The sequence below is a fragment of the Palaemon carinicauda genome, chromosome 44, assembly GCF_036898095.1.
Source record: "Palaemon carinicauda isolate YSFRI2023 chromosome 44, ASM3689809v2, whole genome shotgun sequence".
Lineage (NCBI taxonomy): Eukaryota > Metazoa > Arthropoda > Malacostraca > Decapoda > Palaemonidae > Palaemon > Palaemon carinicauda.
In genome coordinates, this window is record NC_090768.1 from 2,349,688 (window position 1) to 2,375,469 (window position 25,782).

Genomic DNA, 25,782 nt, shown 5'->3' on the forward strand with positions numbered 1-25,782 from the left:
GCTCTAAATACTAGGGTACCAGAACCATGTAACAAATAGTAATAGGTGATAATTAATCCCCACAAAAATGTATTTCAACCACACATAATCAAAATAATTTAGATAAATTTTCAATCAAATTTATCTTACAAGGTGATGATATAACTTTAAACAATAGAAAGATGTATCCAAATTAAAAATAAGCTAAAATTACCTGGACTTTGGAAAAATTATGAATATGAGTTTAATAAACAAATTTCATTGCCAAAGAGAAAAAAGGGCACTAATCATTACTATTCATATATGCTATCTACTTAGATTTTAGCAATGAATAAATGGGACAAGTAAATTCACCATAAATTTGTTAAAAACAAAATATAAAAGATAAGCAATTTTGTCTTAAAAAGAAAAATAGCTATCAAGTGTCTTATTTCACAACTGTAGCGCTTGTATCTACTTTATAGCATAAATTGACAAAAATCACAAATTTTAAGTAATTTGTATTTTTCCTAACAGTACTTACCTCGAACTACTTTCTTAGGAGTATCTGGGATCTCCTCCCAACCGACCAGAGTTTTGTGTAGTTTACCCTACTCCTGTTTTCTATGAGGGTAACCTCAGGTGGTGTGATACGCTCCCTGAGGCGACCCCGGGTCAGAGAGCATGCTTGCTCAGGTCTCGATCCCCAGTAAGTTCTTGATAGCTTAGGTTTCTATGAGGTCCAGCAAGGCACTCGGGGAAGGATGGGTGGGCCATTACCCGAAAGTAGTTCGAGGTAAGTATTGTTAGGAAAAATACAAATTACTTGAAATTTGTGATTTGTTCCAACACTGAGTACTTACCTTAAACTACTTTCTTAGGAGACTTATACCTTAGGAGGTGGGAGCATCCTAGATAGGAGACTAGGTTCTGCTGACCCAAAGGAAAACACGAGAGAATAGGGAAAACCACGCAAAAACCCATCTTAGTGTCTAAGTAACTCACCTCTGCAAGAAATCCTAGGAGACATGTCCTTCCAACGATAGTGTATCCCATGGCAGTTTCAGGGGACTACTGAAGTCATTTCGGTAAGGGAGCAGGGGAAGGAAGAACAAGGGGGTTTAGGAAGGAACCTGTGTCTCTTGGACTTACTACCCGCGGTTTTCATTGGGGCTACACCTTTAAACCGTTTGGAGCGCGGAAATGACGGGACCTATCGAGAACCAGTTCAGGGACTTCTTCGAGTAGTCCTTCAAGTAGTGAGCTGTGAAGGTCGACTGGTTAGACCAAGTACCTGCCCTCAGGATCTGGCCCACTGCCATATTTTTCTCAAATGCCAATGAAATACATAGACCCCTAATGTCGTGGGGTCTGGGCCAGAAGGAGATAGTGGTTTTGGAGACTGGCTTCTTCACTAGTCCCGAGGAGATGAACAGACTCTTGATTTCGGGTCGAAGTCTGGCTGTCCTCTCTAAGTATTTCGTAACTGCCCTGACAGGGCACAGCAGCAAGTCCCTCGAGTTGTCCGATCGAGGGATTGCCGGCACTGAGAACCCTTCAAACTTGGGATCCCAAACGGCTGGATTCTGAGTCTTTGCCACGAAGGATGAGACGAACCTGAAGGTAGCCTCACGCCAACCCTTCGAGTGTGACACTTCGTACGACAGTCCGTGCAACTCCCCTACCCATTTTGCTGATGCCAGAGCTAACAGAAAAACTGTCCTGAGGGTGAGTTCCTTGTCCAAGATGTCCTTTAGGGGTTCGAAGGGAGGTTCTGACAGCATCTTCAGGACTCTGGCCACATCCCACAGGGGCACCCTACTGGCTTGAGGGGGGCACGATTGTTCGAAACTCCTGATGAGCATCGAGATATGTCTGGAGGCACCCCGGTCGATGCCCTTCAGGAGGAAGACTTGACCCAGAGCAGCCCGGACTCCTTTGATGGCTGGGATGGACATGTTTACCTCGTCCCTGAGATAGACTAGGAAATCCGCTATCTCTGGAATGGAGGCCCTCAATGGTTTGATGTTCCTCGAGACGCACCACTTAGTGAATGTGGCCCACTTTGCCTGGTATACTGCCGCTGATGAACGCCTCAGATACCCTGACATCCTTGCTGCCGTTCTCGAAGAATATCCTTCCTTCCTCAGAAGACGCTCGATAACCTCCACGCGTGAAGGCGGAGGGACCGAGGGTTCTCGTGGAACCTTTGAAAATGGGGCTGCCAGAGGTCTGGCCTGTCCGGAAGGGGCCAAGGTGGAAGGCGCGCCAGTTCCTTTAGATCCGCGAACCACTCTCTCTCCGGCCACCAGGGCGCTACCAAAGTCATCCACAGGTTGTCCACTCGCCTCACCCTGTTGAGGACCTGTCTGAGCATCCCGAAGGGAGGGAAGACGTAAACGTCGAGGTTATCCCAAGGGTGCTGGAAGACGTCATCAAACGCCGCTTCTGGATCTGGCACAGGAGAACAAAACACGAGGAGCTGTGCGTTCAGTCTTGTTGCGAAGAGGTCCAACAGTGGCGATCCCCATTTCTGAATGAGGGTCTTGGCCACTTCCGGGTGCAAGGACCACTCGGATCCTACCACTTGACTCATTCTGCTGAGGCCATCGGCCAGGACGTTTCTCTTCCCTGGAATGAACCTTGCTGAGACCTTGATCTGTTCCCCTTCGGCCCATTCCAGCAGTCCCAACATGAGGACGCACAACTCCTTCGATTTTAGTCCTCCTTGTTTCTTTATGTAGGCCACCACCGTGGTGTTGTCGCACATCAGTGCCACGATGTTTTCCCGGAGCTGATGGACGAACTCTAGGCACGCTCTTCGCACTGCCATCATCTCTAGCACGTTTATGTGCTGATTTTTCTCTTCGTCCGTCCAACTTCCACTTGCTGTCCTGCCGAGGAGATGGGCACCCCAACCCTCCTTGGATGCGTCCGTGAACAGAAGCATCTCCGGAGGGTCGGCTGCGAAGGGCATTCCCTTGAGGGTCTTCGATCTGGCGATCCAATACAGGGGGTCCTCGGGTTACGACGCTGATCCGTTCTTAAGACGCGGTGTAACCCGAATTTCCGTGTAAGTCGGAACACCATAAATATACGTACTGTACTGTACTGTAAAGTATTACTGTATACTGTACTATAATAAAATGTATCAAATGACATAAAAACAATATTAGAAAAAAAGAAAACAATTCCTTACCACATGAATTAAAGTAAATATCAATAAAAAAAGAAAACAATTCCTTACCACATGAATTAAAGTAAATATCAATAAAAAAAGAAAACAATTCCTTACCACATGAATTAAAGTAAATATCAATAAAAAAAAAAAGAAAACAATTCCTTACCACATGAATTAAAGTAAATATCAATAAAAAAGAAAACAATTCCTTACCACATGAATTAAAGTAAATATCAATAAAAAAAAAGAAAACAATTCCTTACCACATGAATTAAAGTAAATATCAATAAAAAAAGAAAACAATTCCTTACCACATGAATTAAAGTAAATATCAATAAAAAAAAAAGAAAACAATTCCTTACCACATGAATTAAAGTAAATATCAATAAAAAAAAAAAGAACAATTCCTTACCTTATTCCTATGGTTGGCTTGCACACTGGAAGGGATGTTGCAAGGGACGGAGAGACTGGTTTATTGTGGAGAGGAAGGTGCAGAAGATGCTGGAGAAACTGGGGCAGGTGAATCAGGATTCTCTGGAAGTGAGACAGAAGATGCTGGAGAAGCTGGGGCAGGCGAGTCTGGAGGTGAAGAGCCTACAAGAGGTGGTGGAGAAGCTGGAGAAGCAGAGGCAGCTGAGGTTGATGGCAGAGGCTCTGTAGCAATAGAGGCAGCTGAGGTTGATGGTAGAGGCTCTGTTGCAGGCAAATCTGGAGTAGTAGAGGCAGCTGATGTAGAGGGTGCAGTTCTCTCTACTTTCTTAAAATACCGCTCCAGGTTAGACTGGACAGAGAGGATCCTCTTCTCATCCAAAATCTCCTTATAACACTGCAGTAAGTCCATGACACCTCTGGAAACCCTGGTGAACCTGTCCATGTTGGGATCTTGAGCCTCGAAAGTTGCCAATGCTTGTTGTATCTCGGCAAAACCTTTTGACAAGCCCTGCCTTGTGAAAGCCTTAGGGTCTGGGGTGGGGGCTTCTTCCTCTTCCTCTATGATCTGCTTCTCCAGTTGTATCAAGTCCCCAGCAGATAACTCCTCTCCATGAGATTCTAGCAGCTCCGTAACATCATCAACCTCCATCTCCAAATCGGTTTCCTTACTCAGGGCAACAATGTTCTTGATAACATGGTCAACTGTGTCCTCAAACCCATGAAAATCATTAACAAATTGAGGACATAGCTTCCTCCAAACACCATTCATGTTTGTAACCTTCACCTCCTCCCAGGAATCAGCAATGTTCTTAATAGCATCAAGGATGTTATAGGACTTCCAAAAGTCCTTCAGAGTCAAGTCCTTCTTCGTTTCAGTTGCCTGTAATGCCATAGCAATTGTTCTTCGGAGGTAGTAGGCCTTTAATGAAGCAATCACTCCCTGGTCCATAGGCTGTAAAAGGGCCGTGGTATTAGGTGGAAGGTAAACCACCTTCACATTAGGGTGAAAGTCTCCCAGCTGGGCAGGGTGTCCAGGGGCATTGTCCAGCAATAGCAACACCTTAAAGGGGATACCCTTTTGGGCGCAATACCGCTCCACACTAGGTACAAAATGGTTGATAAACCAGTCTTCAAACACTGCAAGTGTCACCCATGCCTTCTTATTTGCCTTCCAAATGACTGGGAGTTGACTCTTCCAAATTCCCTTGAGTGCCCTTGGATTTTCAGCCTGATAGACCAGCATGGGCTTCAGTTTGAAGTCGCCAGCAGCATTTCCCCCAAGAAGCAAAGTTAGCCTCTCCTTGCCTGCTTTATGACCGGGTGCTGACTTCTCCTCCTTTGCTATGTACGTGCGGTTAGGCATGCGCTTCCAGAATAAACCTCTCATCCGCATTGAACACCTGATAAGCAGAATAACCCCCCTCCCTAATTATCTCAGCCAACGCTTTAGGAAATTCACTTGCTGCTTTCTCATCCCCACTAGCAGCTTCACCTTGCACTTTAAGATTATGGTAATTGGCCCGAGCCTTAAATCGCATAAACCAACCCCTACTAGCCGAAAACTCTTCACTTTCACTTTCTCCCCCCCTTTCTTTTTTCAACGCTTCAAACAACCTTTTAGCCTTTTCTTGAATAACCATTAAGCTCACTGGAATACGCCGTTGATTTTGATCTTCCAACCAAAGCACTAATAACCTTTCCATTTCGATAATTAAACCACTACGCTGTTTCGTTATCACTGTTGCTTTCATTGGAGCAGATCCTTTTACGTGTTCAACAATGCGCTCCTTATCTTTAAGGATAGTAGCCACGGTCGAACGGCTAAGGCCAAGCGATCGGCCAATGTTCGTTGGCGTTTCACCGTTTTTAGACCGCTTAATAATGTCTAATTTCACTTCCATGGTGATGGCCTTCCTTTTCTTCGATGCACTACCATCAGAAGAATCTGCCTTGCGCTTTGGAGCCATAATGAAGGGCAAAAAGTTAAAAAAAACGATCAAACACGTGAGAGAAAGAACAGGCAATCACAACCAAAAATGGCGTATGAGTGGAGCTGAGCGACGCCGTCTTCCTCGCCCACAACCACCGCAAAGCGTATTCATCCACCGCGCGCTAGAAACTAGTTCGCAATTGTTTACGTCGCTTACGACGCTAACGGTGTAAGACGGAACGACGCTTAATATTATTTTTATATTTTTATGGGGCGCGTTCGTAACGGCGAAACCGCGTAAGTCGGGACCGTCGTAACCCGAGGACCTACTGTACTCTAGGACTTCCTTTGTCTTCGGGAACACCGGGACCACCATGTGGGGGGAGTCTCTCTGGTTCCAGGTCTCCTTCAGGTTCCATTGAACTCCCCTGGGGGACTAGCTTCTCCAGCGACACGAGGTGGCCTATCAGTCTTTGCCAGTCCCTGGCTCTGGGCTGGTCCGACACGAAGGGCCGGAGGATCTGGTCTAAGTTGTCTAGTCTCTCCGTGGAAGGGAAAGCTCTCGCCGACCGGGAGTCCAGGACCAATCCGAGGTAGGTCATCCTGGTGGGGTTTATCAGTTGGGACTTCTCTAGGTTGATGATGATACCCAGGACGTTGCAGAACCGCAGGAGCTTCACGCCTTGCTCCCTCAGTACTTCCCCTGAGGCTGAAAGCAACAACCAGTCGTCCAGGTACCGAATCAGGCGGATGCCCTGTTCGTGCCCAGGGTGAGACTGTTGTGAAGACTCTCGTGAAGACCTGAGGGGCTGTGGACAGACCGAAGCAGAGGGTCTTGAACTGCAACACTTGGGTACCCCATTTCACCCTTAGGTACTTCCTACTGAAGGGGTGAACAAGGATTTGGAAGTATGCGTCCTTGAGGTCTATGGACATCATGAAGTCTCCCTCCCTGAAGGCCGCTAGGACCGACTTCTGGGTGTCCATCTTGAAATGGGTCTTGCAAACGAACTTGTTGAGGGCTGAGAGGTCTATGACTGGTGTCCAGCCCCCTGTCACTTTCTCCACCAGAAAGAGTCTGCTATAGAGCCCCGGGCCCGGGTTCTTGACTGGTTCTAAAGCCACTTTCGCCAGCATCACAGAGACCTCCTCTTGTAGGGCCGTCCTTCTCAAGGGGTTCTTGGGTGCCAACCACTCTGCCTGTTGATCTGGCATTAGAGGTGGGGGGTCCGCCAGGAAGGGCAACCTGTACCCTTCTTTCAGGACTGTTACGGTCCATGGATCTGCTCCGTGGTCTCTCCATGCTTGCCAAGAATATTTGAGGCATCCCCCCCACCTGAGGCTTCGGCAGGAGTAGGGGGCCTCTCTCCCTATCTCCTTCTAGAGGCGCGGCCTGAACAACCTCTTCTGGCTGCTGCATAGGCAAGGCCTGAAGGATGACTGCGTTGAAGACATTCCTCTATGGGAGGGCTGCGAAGACTGAGACCAGGCCGTAGTAGGGGCGTCTCTCCTGGGTTGACTAGGTGAGGCACGAGGAGGATGGGAGGCGTCGGAGGGCGCCCTTCTATGGGTAGGTCTTCTCGCTGGAGTGGGTCTGGAGTCTCCCGTATCCTTCAGCTTCCTGACCCTCTCTACCGTCTCTTCCACTGCCTTCAGGGGGAAAACTGAGTCATCCCACAGGGGTAGGCTCCTGAGGGACCTCGATTCTCTGTCGGGGAGCCTCCTTACGAGCTTGTTGAGCACCGTGTCCCTTTTTCGCAGAACCCAATTGGCGGCCTGCGCGATGGATTAGTACGAGAGAAACCTAAGGGCTTTACCTCCCGAGCTAATCAGCTCCTTCAGTAAGGCCTGGTTCTCCGGGATAGTGAGGTCGTAGGAGGACTGGAAGCCTACCAGCGTGGAGGCCCACCAATCCAGCCAGGAGGAAACGTTCACCAGGTCCTTGGCTATCTCCTCCATCATGGCAGCTTCTGAAGGGGAGAAACATATCGGGGCGGTAGTAGCCCTCTCTTCGGCTGCTCCTTGTCCAAGGATGGCGATTGCAGGCTCCACAGTACAGGGACCTGCGCAATGCCCTTCAGGAAGGTAAAACTGGCTCTGGGACTTTATGCCTTGAAGAAGCTTGGAGGAGCTCTGGGTCTTGGGGGCTTCTGCATGGTTGACCACGATCTTGTCCACGTGAGCCCTACCCAGCCTAACATCCCTAGCCAAAGGCAGGGCTAGCGAGGGTCTCTGGTGCACCGGGGCATCAACAAGCCTGCTGAGGCTCAAGAGCCAGACTTCGTCGGAGGAGGGCTCGGGTTCGTCCAGTCTGTGATGCCTCCGAATGAGTCCTATTACCCTCCTGTAGGCCGAAACTTCTCCGTTGTTACCCATTTCCTCCGTAGGACGCTCCGCTGCCTGTGACGGAGGTCGCCGCGCGGTTGGGAGGAAACATCTTGGAATGGTCCAACTTCGGCGGCTCAGGGCGTAGCACGGGCATCGACGTCGGGACGGAGGCCTCCGTCCTGGACTTATCCCTGCTTACGGAGGTCTAGGTAGATGCAGGCTTGCTCGTCGAAGGGAGTTGCTTGTCTCGTTCCTGCCGACTCGACATTGACTTGGAGGTCGGGACGCGGCTGCCAGACCGAAGGGGCGACTCTCTCCGCTGGGCAGATGGAGTCGGAACCTTCGTGGACTTATGCCTGTCCGCTGGGACCTGTATAGACGACTCCCTCCGTCGATCGTATCTGCCGCTGGATACTTACCTTACTGGTGAGCGATCCCTTGGGAGCCAGTTTGAAGGGCCCGGAACTGCTTGACATCTCAAGAAGTTTGCTACGAGGGATGACGACCCATTCTTCCCCCGGGGAGTCACTTCTCCTAAACTTCCTCCTGAGGGATCTAGAGCGCCTACCCCCGAGGCGGGATCTGGAGCGGGAGCGAGAACGAGAACGTCTCATGCGGGACCTCTCACGACATCTCCTATGATCCCTCGGGGCTCCGTCTTCCGAGGAGCAAGAGTAGGCTTCAACCGAAGAGCCCGACGACTTGCATGTTCTCACCAGCGGGCCCGACTCGTACTGCGTTGTTGATGGGTCCACGCGTCGCTCTATGGAAGAAAATGGCTGTAGGAAGACGGACGGAAACGTAGCTGAAGGCGCTGGAGGGGAGCGTGGGAGTTATTCGATGGGGGACCAGGTTTCAAAACCTTCCTCCATCCTCAACGGAGACCTGAAGGGCGTCTTGGACGGCACCCACGCGAGGGAGTCCGATGGCGGCGAGTCTTCCTTCTCGGCGGAACCCTCGGCTGCGGAAGCACCTGAAAAACACGCCCACGAGGCGGGAGAAGAGGTAGGCACAGTTTTTCCCCACATAGGATCATCTGAGGAGACGGGCCCTGCTTGCACCAGGGTTCCGTCCCCCGAACACACTCCTGTCCCTCCCTCAGGCCCCTCACTTGCTTGGAATGATGCCACAACACCACTATCCCGTAAATCAGTCTCCTGGGGAAGGGCCAGAGGCCTCTTCCCCACAACCAACTTACCTCGTCCTCTACTCTGGGTAGGGGAAGGCGGCAGCGAGGCTGTCTGACGATACGCCCGGCGAAGCTAGAGGAGAAGAGACGTCCGGCTTCTTAAGCGATCTCTTAAACGCCGCCTTCTTTTTGGTGCCGTAATGCATCTACTGCACCTAGTTCCAGGACTCGCACTCCAGACACGTGGCTGTAGGGGAACACGCACTGCCCCTACACGAAGAACACAAAGAGTGCGGGTCAACTTCAGGTTTCGACAGGAAAGCACCACACGATTTATCGGCCATAGGCCCAGGACAACGGCGGGGATGCTCCATTACGCACTAGTAAGGCACCGCGAGACACAGGAACACAAAGGGAAAGGATAAGAGGGAACACAAAGGTACCACGTGGGAACCGCGTGAGACACAAAGGGTCGCACTGGATAAGGAGAGCGTCGTGATGTTATCGCAACGCGACCAGAGAACTTACTGGGGATCGAGACCTGAGCAAGCATGCTCTCTGACCCGGGGTCGCCTCAGGGCGCGTATCACACCACCTGAGGTTACCCCTCATAGAAAACGGAAGTAGGGTAAACTACACAAAACTCTGGTCGGTTTGGAGGAGATACCAGATACTCCTAAGAAAGTAGTTCGAGGTAAGTACTCAGTGTTGGAACAAATTCCTATTTAATAAGATCCTATAAAATGCAATGTAAAAATGGAAATAATGTTTCTGCTCACTCATGCAAGTGCTATACAGTACTACTAACATTTTCTAACCAGTTGTAATACATTTATTTAAATATAAACATTACATTCTACATTTATCAAATTATAAATATTATATTCTATGGCATTTCATATTAAGAAAATATACTTAGATATATTGTATAGAATAAATTAAAATGTGCAAAAAATTCAAACAACTACCATGGTAAGAAATTAACTATGAGATATTATTTGCTGTTAAGTTATGTTCAAATAGATGTAACTGGCTAGCCCTGTAAGAGTTAAGCTTGACTCATTGGGTTGGTAAATCTGCTCCTTTTGACAATAATAATAAACATAGATGTAACTAATAAGTGAAAATCTAAAAGCAAGAAGGGCGATATTTAGGAGCCAAAGCTAAGTTTAAGCACATTTAAAGCATTCATAACCAAGAGTTACCTATGAAACTTACTGCAGCCTTGGTGTTCATCTGAATCGTCATCAGGACCACAATCTTTATCTATGTCACAAACCCAAGATGAAGCAATGCACCGACCTGATTTATGACACCTGTAAAAAATAAAAAATCAACCTAAAATAAATACCATCTGGTTGATCATTATCATTTGTTACATTTGTTCTAGTACTTTAAAAGAGAACAAAAATATAAAAAGTCAGCACTAGTAGATAATGACTTGCTGTAAATTCCAGTTTGTCATTTATCTATTCACAAACACACACAAAAATAATTTCAAATTAAAATCTTATTTCTATAATTATCTGATGTTCATACACATGTGCATGACTGTCAGGCAAGTATAGAAATGAGAAATTTTATTATTTAAATTCTATTTGTTTCTATGAACTTTTCCTAATCATATTGCTTCTCTCTCAAAGCTTAACCATAAAACGAGGCAGTTTAGTTTCCCTTACTACTTTATATATTTTAATATTCATTCTCCTTTACTTCTTCATTACTTTTTATATGTGGGAAAATAAATTACTTCAAATTACATTTCTTCACTGATTATTGCATTTTTTTTAAAATATGCAATTCAGATTTGGGGAGTTTGAAAACATTTCAAATAAAAAATTAATTGTTTGAATTCAGACTACCTAACTTATAACACCCCTCTATTGCTAAACATCACAAATTTTAAGTAATTTGTATTTTTCCTAACAGTACTTACCTCGAACTACTTTCTTAGGAGTATCTGGGATCTCCTCCCATCCAACCAGAATTTTGTGTAGTTTACCCTACTCCCATTTTCTATGCTTGGTAATCTCTGGCGGAGTGATACGCGCTCAGAGACGACCCGGGGTCAGAGAGCAAGCTTGCTCAGGTCTCGATCTCCAGTAAGTTTTGACAAATAGGTTTCTATTAAGTCCTGTACGGCACTCGGGGTAGGATGGGCGGGCCATAACCAGAAAGTAGTTCGAGCTAAGTACTGTTAGGAAAAATACAAATTACTTAAAATTTGTGATTTGTTCCAACAGGAAGTACTTACCTCGAACTACTTTCTTATGAGACTTATACCTTAGGAGGTGGGAGTGTACCACAGGACCCAGAGACCGTGATGAGGAGAGAAAAGGGGGGAAACCTAAATAGGAGGCTAGGTTCTGCTGACCCTCCGAGAGAAAACACGAGAAATAGGTAAAACTACCCAAAAAACTATCTTAGTTAAAGGATTAGGGTCATTTCAGGGTAGGTAATAAGGGAACAAGGGGGGGGGGGTAAGGAAGGAACCTGTGTCTCTTGGACTTACTGCTCGTGGTTTCCCCTGGGGCTACACCTTTAAATCTTTTGAAGCGCTGAAATGACGGGACCAAGAGAGAATCCGTCCAGGGACCTCCTTAAACAATCCTTCAAGTAGTGGGCTGTGACGGTTGACTGACTAGCCCAAGTACCTGCCCACAGGATTTGGTCGACTGCCATGTTCTTCTCAAAGGCCAACGAAGTACTAAGCCCTATGATGTCGTGGGGTCTAGGCTTACCCGGAATAGGAATCCCTGCACTACTGTAGGCTCTCATGATCACTTGCCGTAGCCAGAAGGAGATCGTATTTTTGGAGACTGGTTTCTTAACTAATCCTGAAGAAATGAACAGACTCTTGATTTTGGGTCTAAGACCGGCTGTCCTCTCCAAGTCCCTCGGGTTGTCCGAACGAGGGATTGCCGGCACCGAGAATCCTTCAAACTTGGGGTCCCAGACTGCTGGGTTCTGGGTCTTGGCCACGAAGGATGGTACGAACCTGAAGGTAGCTTCACGCCAGCCCTTCCAGTGTGACACCTCGTATGAAAGTCCATAAAGCTCCCCTACCCGTTTTGTTGATGCCAGCGCTAACAGAAAAACTGTCTTGAGGGTGAGCTCCTTGTCCAAGATGTCCTTTAGGGGTTCAAAGGGAGGTTCTGACAGCATCTTCAGGACTCTAGCCACATCTCACTGGGGCACCCTAACTGCTTGAGGGGGGCACGATTGCTCGAAGCTCTTGATGAACCTCGAGATGTCTGGAGGAACCTGGGTTGATGCCCTTCAGGAGGAAGACTTGTCCTAGGGCAGCTCGGACTCCTTTAATGGCTAGGATGGACATTTTTACCTCGTCCCTAAGATAGACTAGGAAGTCAGCTATCTCCGGGATGGAGGCTTTCAACGGCTTGATGTTCTTCGCGACGCACCATTTCGTGAAGGTAGCCCATTTAGCCTGGTACACAGTGGCTGACAACCGTCTCAGATAACCTGACATCCTTGTTGCGGTCTTCGCCGAATACCCTTCCTTCCTCGGGAGACGCTCGATAACCTCCTCGCGTGAAGGCAGAGGGACCGAGGGTTTTCGTGAAACTTTTGAAAGTGTGGCTGCCGGAGGAGGTCTGATCTGTCCGGAAGGGCCCAAGGTGGAAGGTGCGCCAGTTCCTTTAGATACGCGAACAACTCTCTCTCCGGCCACCAAGGCGTTACCAAAGTCATCCACAGGTTGTCCGCTCTCCTCACCCTGTTGAGGACTTGTCTGAGCATTCCGAAGGGAGGGAAGGCGTAAACGTCGAGGTTGTCCCAAGGATGCTGGAAGGCGTCCTCGAACGCAGCCCCCGGATCTGGCACAGGAGAACAAAACACGGGGAGCTGTGCGTTCAGCCTTGTGGCGAAGAGGTCTATTACTGGCGAGCCCCACTTCTGAATCAGAGTCTTGGCCACTTCTGGGTGCAAGGACCACTCGGACCCCACCACTTGACCCATTCTGCTGAGGCCGTCGGCCAGGACGTTTCTCTTCCCTGGAATGAATCTGGCCGAGATCTTGATCTGCTCCATTTCGGCCCATTCCAGGAACTCCAACATGAGGCCGCACAACTCCTTCAATTTTAGCCCTCCTTGCTTCTTTATGTGGACCACCACCGTGGCGTTGTCGCACATCAGTGCCACGGTGTTTCCCCGGAGCCTCTGAATGAACTCTAGGCACGCCCTTTGCACTCCCATCATTTCCAGTACGTTTATGTGCAGGTTCTTCTCTTCGGCTACCCATCTTCCTCTCGCTGTGCTGTCGAGGAGATGAGCAACCCAACCCTCATTGGATGCGTCCGTGAACAGGAGCATCTCCAGAGGGTCGGCTGCACAGGGCATCCCCTTGAGGGTGTTCGATCTGTCGTGCCACCACTCGAGGACCTCCTTCGTCTCCGGGGACATCGGGACCACCTTGTGCGGGGAGTCTCTCTGGTTCCAGCCCTCCTTCAGGTTCCATTGTACTCCCCTGAGTTTGAGTCTCCCCTGTGGGACTAGCCTCTCCAATAACATGAGGTGGCCTATCAGCCTCTGCCAGTCCCTGGCTCTCCTGGGCTGACCCGACAGGAAGGGCCGTAGGATCTGGCCCAAGTTGTCCAGTCTCTCCGCGGAAGGGAAGGCTCTCGCCAACCGGGAGTCCAGTCTCGCCAACCGGGAGTCCAGGACCATCCCGAGGTAGGTCATCCTGGTGGAGGGTATCAGTTGGGACTTCTCCAGGTTGATGGTGATACCCAGGACGTTGCAGAACTGCAGGAGCTTCGCGCCTTGCTCCCTCAGTACTTCCCTTGAGGCTGAAAGCAACAACCAGTCGTCCAGGTACCGAATCAGGCGGATGCCCTGTTTGTGTGCCCAGGCTGAGACTGCCGCGAAGATCCTCGTGAAGACCTGAGGGGCTGTGGAGGGATGTACAGGGACCTGGAAGTATGCGTCCTTGAGGTCTATGGACATCATGAAGTCTCCTTCCCTCAAGGCCCCTAGGACCGACTTCGGAGTCTCCATCTCAAAGTCGGTCTTGCACACGAGCCTGTTGAGGGCTGAGAGGTCTATGACTGGTCTCCAGCCCCCTGTTGCTTTCTCCACCAGGAAGAGTCTGCTGTAGAACCCTGGACCTGGGTTCTTGACTGGTTCCATTGCCCCTTTCGCCAACATAGCAGAGACCTCTTCTTGTAGGGCCGTCCTTCTCAAGGGGTCCTTCGGTGCCAACCATTCCGCCTGTAGATCTGGTATCAGAGGTGGGGGGTCCACCAGGAAGGGCAACCTGTACCCTTCTTTCAGGACTGTCACGGTCCATGGGTCCGATCCGTGGTCCCGCCATGCTTGCCAAGAATGTTTGAGGCATCCCCCAACCTCAGGCTTCTGCAGGAGTAGGGGGCCTCTCTCCCTATCTCCTTCAAGAGGCGTGGCCCGATCGACCTCTTCTGGCGGCTGAATAGGAGGGCCTGAAGGCTGACTGCGCAGCCAACGTTCCCCTACGGGAGGGCTGCGAAAGTTGCTGCCAGGATGTAGTAGGGGCGTCTCTCCTGGGCTGGTTAGGTGAGGCGCGAGGCGGGAGAGCGACGTCAGAGGGTGTCCTTCTATGGGTGGGTCTTCTTGCTGGAGGGGGCCTGGGTTCTCCCACATCCTTGAGTTTCCTCACCCTCTCCACCATCTCTTCCACTTCCTTGAGGGGGAAGACTGAGTCGTCCCACAGCCACAGTGGAAGGCTCCTCAGGGACCTCGCTTCTCTGTCAGGGAGCCGCCTTCCTGGTCTGCTGAGCACAGTGTCCCTTTTCCTCAGTATCCAGTTGGCGGTCTGTGCTATGGATTGATAGGAAAGGAACTTTAGGGTCTTACCTCCCGAGCTAATCAGCTCCTTCTGCAAGGCCTGATTCTCCGGGAATGAGAGGTCGTGCGAGGACTGGAACCCTACCAGCGTGGAGGCCCACCAATCCAGCCACGATGACACGTGAACTAAGTCCTTGGACAGCTCCTCCATCATGGAAGTCTCTGCCGAGGAAAAACAAACTGGGGCAGTGGTAGCCCTCTCCTCTGCTGCTCCCTGTCCCAAGATGGCGACTGCTGGTTCCACCGCACAGGGCCCCGCGCGATGTCCTTCCGGGAGGTAGAACCGGGACTGTGTCTTCAAGCCCTGGAGAAGTCTATAGGCGCTCTGGCTCTTGGGAGCTTCCGCATGGTTGGCCACGATCTTGTTAACGTGCGCCAATCCAAGCTTCACATCTTTAGCCAAAGGGAGGGCTAGTGAAGGCCTCTGTTGTACAGGCGCATCCACCAGCCTGCTAAGGCTCGAGAGCCAGACTTCGTCAGTAGAGGGCTCTGGTTCGTCCAGCCTATGGTGTCGCCTGATGAGGCCTATCACCCTCCTGTATGCTGAAACCTCCGCTGGTGAACCTTCTTCCCCGTCCTCTACATTCTCCGTTGGGCGTCCCAGTTCTCGTGACAGAGGACCTCCAACGGAGGGAGCCGTACGTGGAGGAGACATCTTCCTGGAGTGGGCCAGTCTCCTCGCTTCAGGCAGTAGGACGGGCATCGCTGCTGGAACGGAGACCTCCGTCCTGGATTTATCCCTTCTTCCGGCGGACCAGGGGTCTGCGGGCTTGCCCGTCAAGAAAAGGAGTTTCTCTCGCTCCGGACGATGCATCGTAGATCTTGAGACCGGGACGCAGCTGCCAGACCGAAGGGGCGACTCTCTCCGCTGGGCGGATGGAGTCGCAACCTTCGCGGACTTATGCCTGTCCCTTGGTGCCTCATGCGACGAATCCCTCCGTCGGTCATACTTACTGCTGGAGACAAAACCTACAGATGAGCGGGACCTAGGGCGCCACCCTGAGGTGCCCGGGACTGCTGTAGCCCCCAGGAGTTGGCTACGGGGGATGGAGACCCGCACCCATTCTTCCTCCGGCGAAACGCTTCTCCTGAACTTTATCCTGGGGGATCTAGAACGCCTACTTACGTGGCGGGATTTTGAATGGGAACGCGAGCGAGATCGCCTCCTGCGGGACCTATCTCGCCGTCTCCTATGGTCTCTCGGGGCTCCGTCTTCCGATGAGTAGGAGTAGGCCTCGACCGAGGAGCCCGAAGACCTGTAGGACCTCGCTGAAGGACCTGAATCACGCCGCGTTGCTGGTGGTTCTACATGGTGTTCGGTCGGCGACGAAGGCTCCATGAAGACGGCCGGGAACGTAGCTGAAAGCGTTGGAGGGAAGCGGGGGAGCTCCTCGCTGGGGAACCAGGTCTCAAACTCCTCTTCCATCATCAGGGGAGATCTGAAGGGAGTCTTCAGAGGCGCCCACACAAGGGTGTCTGACGGCGGCGTATCCTCCTCCTCGGCGGCACCCTCGGCTGCTGACGCACCTGAAAAACCTGCCCAAGAGGCGGGAGAAGAGACTGCAGCAGTTTTACCCCACATCGGATCGGCCGACGAGACGGGACCTGCTTTCACCAAGGCTCCGTCCCCCGAATACACACCCGCCCCTCCCTCAGGGCCCCCACTTGCCTGGACCGAAGACACAATCCCACTGTCAGGTAAATCAGACTCCTGGGGAAGGACCACAGGCCGCTTCCCCGCAACACTTACCTCGACCCCTACCCTGGGTAGGGGAAGACGGCAGAGAGACTCTGTCCGAAGGGACGCCGGGCGAAGCGAGAGGCGAAGAGTCGTTGAGCTTCCTAGGAGAATGTCGAGAGGCCTTCTTCTTCTTGGTGCCGTATCGCACCCACTGCACCTCATTCCAGGACTCGCACTCCGGACACGTGGCTGTAGGGGAACACACACTGCCCCTACACGAAGAACACAAGGAGTGCGGGTCAACTTCGGGGTTAGAGAGGAAAGCGCCAAACTATATGCCGGCCATAGGCCCAGGGCAATGACGCGGACGCTCCATAACGCACTAGTAAGACACCGCGAGACACAAGAAAGGATAGGGAAGGACACAAAGGGACCACGCATGGACCGCGTGAGACACAAAGGGGTCGGGGACACAAAGGGTCGCACTGGGTTAAGAGAAAACGTCGGGATGTTAACGCCAACGCGACCAAAAACTTACTGGGGATCGAGACCTGAGCAAGCATGCTCTCTGACCCCGGGTCGTCTCTGAGCGCGTATCACTCCGCCAGAGATTACCCCGCATAGAAAATGGGAGTAGGGTAAACTACACAAAATTCTGGTCGGATGGGAGGAGATCCCAGATACTCCTAAGAAAGTAGTTTGAGGTAATTACTCTATGTTGGAACAAATATACAATTATGTCCGAACACCAGATGTAAAGTATACGTACAGTATTCTACAGTACTCTCATCTCCTTGGAATTAGTGCAAAACTTACCTCTTCATCAGCAAATGCAGCCACTCCCCTAACTTTTATATTTAAAATCCATATCAATTTCAATTATCAATAGTCTATAACCAATTTCGCTCATGTTTTATATCTTTAATGTTAGAAAACTACAGTATTAATCATGGATGCAAAACATTGGTTTACACTTTTGTATGAACGTATGACAACTTCACAACTTATTAAAAGATCCAATAACAGTATTGTACCTATTCTATAGAAGAGAATTATAAAAAACAATAATTTGATTGTATAATGACATATGAATACAAAAATATATGTTAATACTTACCTAAATTTATTTTGTGGGCACTGAGGAAGCGTACATTCTTCTGGGCTCTCATCAGATCCATCTTCACAGTCTCTGTCCCCATCACACACCCAATAGGCATCAATACAATGGTTGTTTCCACACTTGAACATGTCCTCATGGCACTGAGCAGCCTCTGAAAAATATTATTCTATATGTCTTCCTCATAACAGGGTAATATTTTCCACATCTTATATCTTGAATCCGTAGAACTTTGGAAGTTCAAAATTTTTGTAAATTCATAGGTTGACATAAGTCTCGTTTTATAGTTTATACTGATCAATTTAACGTTACTGATCTTAAAATAATCTATATTTTCTATTCAATTATAAGTCCTATACAGGAACCCACTGTGGGTCACAAAGTCACTGAAGATATGTGGGAACAGGCCTTGAAATTAAAACTTATCGATTCTATATTCATACACCATTATTATTATTATTAATAATATTGCTATCATTATTATTATCATTATTACTAGCTATGCTAAAACTCTAGTTGGAAAAGCAGGATACTATAAGCCCAAGGGTTCCAACAGGGGAAATAGCCCAGTGAGAAAAGAGAATAAAGAAACTAATAGAATAGTGTATCATTATTATTATCATTATTACTAGCTATGCTACAACTCTAGTTGGAAAAGCAGGATACTATAAATCCAGGGGCTCCAACAGGGGAAATAGCCCAGTGAGAAAAGAAAATAAAGAAACAAATAGAATAGTGTACCAAGAGACCTCTAATCCAAGACAGTGGAAGACCATGGTACAGAGGCTATGGCATACCCAAGACTAGCGAGCAATGGTTTGATTTTGGAGTGTCCTTCTCTTAGAAAAACTGCTTTCCATAGCTAAAGAACCTCTTCTACCCTTACCAAGAGGAAAGTAGCCACTAAACAATTACAGTGCATTAGTTAACCCCTTAAGTGTTGAAGAGATTTTTTTTATCCAAGTGTTATCAGGGGTATGAGGAAAGAAGGGAATATAAGCCAGACTATTTGGTGTATGTGTAGGCAAAGAAAAAATATGCTATAACCAGAGAGGGAGCCTAGGTAATACTATCTGGCCAGTCAAAGGACCCAATAACACTAGCAGTATTATCTCAATGGCTGGCTGGTGCCTTGGCCAACCTGCTACCCACACTAACAAAAGAGATTCAAGATATATAAGATCAAACAGAGCATTGCTCTTACTTTTACAAACTTGATACAAAATAAATTTTGAGAAAAAGTATATGAAAACTAGCATTGCACCAACTTACCACAGATTCCACCAGGAGACATGTCTTCATCACTGTTGTCTAGACAGTCATTGTCACCATCACATAAGTATCTTTCATCAATGCATCGAAGATTTTTCTTACACTGGAACTGATCTTCATTGCAAAAGGTGGGCTGTAAGAATCAATAATTTTATCCTAACATATAGAACACACATTCAAGAATTGCACTTTACTTACAACTTGCACTTTATTTACAAAACCTAATCCATGTGGTTTATATAAATCATTCATTAAAAAGAAAAAACTAATTTTGCTAAAAATATTCCAGTGATATACAAAGCATTGTATTAGCAAAAATCTTAAATCAAATGCAATTTATGACGACAACAAATTATTTCAATCAATATTTTTCTTGTGACTTTGTGTAATAATCATTGTGTATCATTCTCAATTCCAATATAATCAATAACTTTGTTTATGGCACTACCCCTTCAGGAAAGTAAATTTTATTCTTACAATTCATATATTTTTGCAATTTAGTTTCAAATCAAAATCTTATAACTTATACTTTTCATTTAATTTCTCTAAGGATTGTACTTCAAGTGAAGTTATATTTATCACTTCTCACAAAGTACATGTTAAAGATTAACAATATTCTTAGACAAAAAATTTGTCAACTTCAAAAAATAATACCTGAGTAAAGTTTTTTATGGGATGGCATAAATTAGAATGGAGAGCATCTTGTTCAAAACCTGTTGCACAGTCACAATGAGGACCGTTTGGAGTGGCAAGGCACAAATGATCACATTCCATGCTTCCATCTGTACAATTATTACTATCTGCCAAAAAATCAAAATTTTTATTATAATAAAATAATTACTTTAATAACTTACACTAATCTAAAATACATTCAATGATATGTGTATTAAATCTAACATTATATCTGAATTTGAAAATAAACATTTGAATATAACTTTGAAATTTGAGTCCTCACTACTAATCAATATGATTAATGCAGCACTATATTTCATATTCTAGACCAATGAAAAGAAAAACCTACAGAGATTTACTGATGATAAAAGCAAAGAAATAAAATATGGAATGGTATCTTGAAATGAAAATAAAAGCATTAAAATAACAGAGTTGATGATTTTTTGAAACAAAATTATCAAATCATCTTAGGTACTCTGTGCATAACTACTTTCCCCAAGCTGAGTATTCATTCCTTGAATGAAGTTAAGAGCACCCAACAACAGTTAGGAGACTACTTTCTGTGATGTGATTGAATTACCTCATAGAGCTAATAATCAAAGAGCATATGCTAAAATTAAACCAAGAAGGGCAGTAGAACCTGATGGCATACCAGTCAAAGCGAGAGACATTTTCGAAAGTTTAGGGATCAATATATTGTGGGACCTGATGTGCAAGATCCATCACAAAAAGCCTATCCCACACATCTTTGGAAAGGTCAAGAAGTCCCAACAAATAATATCAAGGATAATATGACAAATTCGTAGATAATTTGTATTTTTCCTAACTATACAAACCTTAGCTATTTAATAGGGGCTATTACTTTCGGCGCAGCTGAAATGATGAGCCATTAGAATTTTAACGAGGGTTTACTACCCCACCGCTAGTTAGTGGGGGGTAGGGAGGGTAGCCTGCTACCCCACCCCCCTCACACACACCTGTGCTTGAGCTCACTTTGCTTGGAGGTAGGACTTCAAGGGGTGATAGGGCTGGCGGGCAAGTTTAATCAAGTAGCTAAGGTTTGTATAGTCAGGAAAAATACAAATCATCTACGAATTTGTCATTTGTTCCGTAACTGACATACAAACCACGCTATTTAATAGGGGTGACTCACCCATTAGGAAGGGTGGAAAGTCCCTGCCAGTACTGGCTTTTGGCTTTGCCAGGGGACTCAATATTTGAGTGTGTTCGCACTCAGTAATAAGGAGTCCCTGCACCTCGCTAGAACCTTGCTACGCAAGGACTGTGGCCTACGCAAGCTGTGTGTGAAGGTATAATAAAGTGTGACTCATCCTAGGAAGATGACCTGTAGTTCTTTAGATGGAAACTTTAGGCTAGGACTCTCCCAATACCACCTCGTCAGGGTATGGGGACGAGACAGTATAATCTTAATACTAGGAACACAAGAAAACATGGTTTACCTGCAGTGGTTTGAGGTCAGCTGTGCAGAGAACCCAGGATGCTGCTTTCCCCAAGAGAGGGGAAGATGAAGAAAAGAATAAGGGCCAGACAAACCTTTTCATTCATGCAGACTAAGACCGGGTAACAATGCCCTCAACCTTCTGCTACTTGTCCACTAAGGAGACTGAGGTTTTAAACCAGCTGTTGTTCAGCCACCACAGGGCCGATAGAAAACATATCGAGCCTCCTGTGGGTCACGTCTTGCAGGTAGTGGGCTGTGAAAGTCGTCTGACGTTTCCACACCCCAGCTTGAAGAATCTGCGTCACCGAGAAATTTTTCTTGAAGACCAGGGACGTAGCTACGCCCCTGACATCATGTGCTCTAGGGTGCCGTGACGGAGGAGGGTCTGGATTCAGCGACAGATGGATCACCCTACGAATCCATGCCGAGATGGTGTTCTTGGTGACCCTCCTCTTAGTCCTCCTAGCACTAACAAACAATGCTTGCACCTGGGGATGGACTGCAGCCGTTCTTTTGAGATATAGCCTCAGACTCCTTACTGGGCACAGTAGGAGATGGTCTGGGTCATCTGTTACAGAACGAAGACTCGAAATCTGGAAGGAGTCGAACCAAGGGTCCGGCATGCCCGGATTTTGAGTCTTAGCAATAAACTCAGGGACGAATTCGAACGTTACCTCCCCCCATCCCCTTGAATGGGTGATGTCATATGAGAGACCATGAAGTTCACCGACTCCCTTGGCCGAAGCCAATGCTAGTAGGAACACTGTCTCCCAAGTTAGGTGGCGATCTGAAGCCTGGCGTAATGGTTCATAGGGAGGTCTCTTAAGAGACCTGAGAACTCGAACCACGTTCCATGGAGGAGGTCTCACTTCCGACTGAGGACAGGTAAGTTCATAACTTCGTATGAGTAGGGAAAGTTCCAGCGAGGAAGAAATGTCCATTCCTTTGAGCTAGACTTAAGGCTGAGCGATAGCCTTTCCCCGCCGACACTGAAAGGCGCATTTCTTCCCGCAAATACACGAGGAACTCCGCTATTGCTGGAATAGTGGCATCGAGTGGAGAGATACCCCTCCCACGACACCAACCACAGACGACTTTCCACTTTGCCTGGTAAACAGATGTGGATGATTTTCGCAGTTGTCCAGACATCCTAATCGCAACTTGTTGCGAAAATCCTCTCTCAGCGAGGAGATGCTGGATAGTCTCCGGGCGTGAAGTCGTAGCGAAGCTATGGCTTTATGGAAGATGTTGGCATGTGGTTGTCTGAGTAGATCGTGTCGCGGAGGGAGTTCTCTCGGAAGTTCCGTTAGGAGCTGCAGAAGGTCCGGAAACCATTCCGCGTGATGCCATAGCGGAGCTATGATGGTCATTGAAAGATTGACCGATATTCTGGTCTTGTTGAGCACCCTCCTCATCAGACAGAACGGGGGAAAGGCGTACACGTCGATGTTGTCCCACCGTTGTTGGAAGGCATCTTGCCAGAGCGCCTTGGGATCCAGGACTGGGGATCAGTACAGTGGAAACTTGAAGTTCAGCGCTGTCGCGAACAGATCCACAGTCGGGGAACCCCACACAGTCAGGACTTTGTTGGCTACTAGATGATCCAAAGACCACTCGGTACTCACTATCTGAGACGCTCTGCTCAGATTGTCGGCGAGCACATTCCTCTTGCCTGGAATAAAACGTGCCGATAGTGGTCGAGTGGACTTCGGTCCATCTCAGTATCTCAACTGCAAGATGGGATAGCTGTTCGAAAAGGTACCTCCTTGCTTGTTGATGTAAGCCACTACTGTGGTGTTGTCGCTCATCACCACCACAGAGTGACCCGCCAGGTATTGTTGGAACTGCTGAAGGGCCAAAAAAACAGCCTTCATCTCTAGAAGATTTATATGGAGGCACTTTTCTGATTCTGACCACAGGCCTGAGGTCCTTTGGTGCAGAAAGTGGGCCCCCCACCCTTTCTTTGAGGCGTCCGAAAACAGCATCAAAGGACAAGAAGATCCACTCCTCTTCGTAGGTTCTCGTCTCTCACCCACCACCGGAGGTCCGTCCGTTCCGCAGGTCCCATAGGGATCATACGTCCGGGGAATCGCAACCTTGATTCCACCAGGACTTGAGTCGCCACTGGAGGGATCTCATCCTGAGGCGACCGTTGGGAACTAGATGAGCCAAGGATGAGAGGTGACCGAGGAGACGTAACCACGATTGGGCTGGAAGCTCTTCTCGTCTGAGGAAAGGGCTTGCGACCCTCCTCAGCCTTGCAATCCTGTCGTCTGATGGGAAGGCTTTGTGGAGATTGGCGTCTATAATCATGCCTAGGTAAACCAGTCTTTGAGTGTGAAGCAGAGAGGACTTCTCGAGATTTACCATGATCCCCAGATCCTGGCAAAGTCCCAGAAGTTTGTCTCGGTGTCGAAGAAGGGATGACTCCGAGTCTGCTAGGATCAGCCAGTCGTCCAGATAAGGGAGGAGACAGATGCCGATCCTGTGTGCCCACGAAGATATTAGGGTGAAAACACTGGTGAAAACCTGTGGTGCTGTGGAGAGACTGAAACACAGCACTGGTACACCTTGTTGTCTAGGCTGTATCTTAAGTACTTCCTTGAAGACGGATGGACTGGGATCTGGAAGTAGGCGTCCTTCAGATCCAGTGTACACATGAGGTCTTGCGGTCTCACTGCAAGTCTGACCGTGTCTGCGGTCTGCATGCTGAACGGAGTTTGCTTGACAAACTTGCTCAGAGCTGAGAGGTCGATGACTGGTCTCAAGCCTCCAGACGCCTTCTTTACAAGAAAGAGTCGACTGAAGAAGCCTGGAGACCCGTCGAGGACCTCTTGGAGAGCGCCCTTCTTCAACATGGTCTGGACCTCTGCCCGAAGGGCCTGCCCCCTTGCTGATCCTATGGCAAGGGAGCTCAATGACACTGGATTCGTCGTCAGGGGAGGTAGAGATGTTGTGAAGGGGACGTGATATCCCTAACTGATTACGGAAATCGTCCAGGAATCGGCCCTGAATTGCTGCCACCTGTCTGCGCAACTTTGTAGGCATCCCCCCACTGGTGGACATGGAGGGGGACTGCCAATTCCTAGCGTTTGCGACCTCGGCTGCTCCCTCTAGGATTCTTCCCTCCCCTGGAGGACTTCTTGCCTTTCCTGTCCTTGACAGGAAAGGGCTTAGACACCACTGTCTTCGCTGCCGTTGTTCGGTTTCGTGGTCTTGGTAGGGCGTGGCTGTTGGGGTGCTGGAGGTTTATAGGGCTTGGATGTCAAAGCCCTATGTAGGAGGGAGTCTTGGTGGGACTTCCTCCACCTCTCAGCAGCATGCTCCACGTCCTTAGGCTCAAACAGGTTCGTTCCCATAAAGGAAGAATGTCTGAGCCTGCTGATATCGGTGCTAGGGACCTTCTGGTGGAACCTCTCGACACCGCATCCCGACGTTTCAGGATGGTGTTTGCCCACAAGTTCGAGACTTGGTGGGCCAGAAACTAAATCATGCGAGTGCCTGGGAGTAAAAAGGTCTCCATAGCTTTCCTGGTACGTTCTTTGGATAAATCCTCCTAACATAACAGGATACCTAAGGTCCCTAGCCAGATATCCAGCCACGAAGTGGCCTGCATGGCACACTTCGCAACCTTCTCCTGACTAAGGATCTCAGTCGCCGAGAATGAGACCCGCCGGTTAGAGAGTCTCTCAAGAGGGATTCCCCTGGTAAGCTCTTCCAATGAATGGTGAAGGGGAAGAGCTAAACAAGGCTCCTCTACGATCTCGAAGTACCTCCTCTGCTGTACACAAGGAGGTGGGAGAAGCTTGTTGTCGGCATTGGATCGGCTGGAGGAGGCAAGCTAGGAGAGCTGGACTGCGATCTTGTCCCTGGCACTCTTAACCCCTTGAGACCAGAGCAAAGGTGCACTGGCCTTAGAGGGTTTTTGAGTCCCAAAAACTCGGTCCAAGTCCGTGTCTTTGCCCTCCCGAGGAGGAATCTCTGGGTCCGCAAATGCGACGATGGTAACCTTACCGCGCGGTCCTGCAGCCTTGCGCGTGGGAGGGTATTAGCGATCGCGCTGGGGAGCGTGCTGGCGCTTGCACGATGGGGAATACCCGGGGTCGCGCGCGGGTTACTGATGGCGCGCGCAAGGGCGGTTGCGAGGGCGCGCGCGGGGGAGTGATGACGCGTAGTGGCGTGCGCAGGAGACTTCATAGAATGCGCAGGAATCAGATTGCGCGCTTGCGCGCGCGAGAGTGAATCTTCGCGCGTGCGCGGGCGTGCAGGATCAAGGTGAAGAGTCCGTGCAGGCGAGAGACCGTGTGCTCTAGAAGTCGATGGGCGCGCGCGCAGGAGAGATATCTCTTGCGCGTGGACGCGCAGCTGGAACCTGCGTGCGTTGGCGCGCCTCTTGTGGGTGCACATCAGGAGGAAATGGGCATGGTTCTAAACTTCCCTACTGCGCCCAAATCCGAAGATCGTGGGCGCGCAGGAGATCGTTGGCGCGCAGGAGATCGTTGGCGCGCAGGCGAGCGCTGGTGCGTTGATGAATGCTGGCGCGGAGAAGAACGATGGCGCGCATGGTGTGCAGAAGGTTGAGGGCGCGCAGTAGCACGTAGGCGAGCAGGTGAGCGCTGACACGCAGGTGAGCACTGACATGCTTTATCAGGAACCTCGGCAGAATGTGCTCGCTGGCGCGCTATATCGGCAACAGTAGGAGAGCCCCTGTGCGCTAACTCCGAAACCTCAGAGAGGTCAACTGAACATTGGCGCGCATGTTTTGCAAGGCGAGTAAGG

The 25,782-nt window shown here is 48.9% G+C and overlaps 1 protein-coding gene across 4 annotated transcripts in view; it reads right to left on the minus strand.

Moving 5' to 3' along the window:
• LRP1 (LDL receptor protein 1) overlaps positions 1 to 25,782 on the minus strand; it is a 1,015,507-nt gene that overhangs the window by 728,367 nt on the left and 261,358 nt on the right. For 3 of the 4 annotated variants that reach the window (XM_068367027.1, XM_068367026.1, XM_068367028.1), the window contains 4 exons: positions 19,524 to 19,669; positions 18,870 to 19,002; positions 17,598 to 17,751; positions 10,177 to 10,274 (listed from right to left, as the gene is read on the minus strand). In XM_068367027.1, coding sequence (XP_068223128.1) covers positions 10,177 to 10,274; positions 17,598 to 17,751; positions 18,870 to 19,002; positions 19,524 to 19,669 — 531 coding nt within the window. Of the gene's footprint in view, positions 1 to 10,176; positions 10,275 to 17,597; positions 17,752 to 18,869; positions 19,003 to 19,523; positions 19,670 to 25,782 lie in introns of those variants that run through there. The other variant, XM_068367029.1, reaches the window with a different exon arrangement.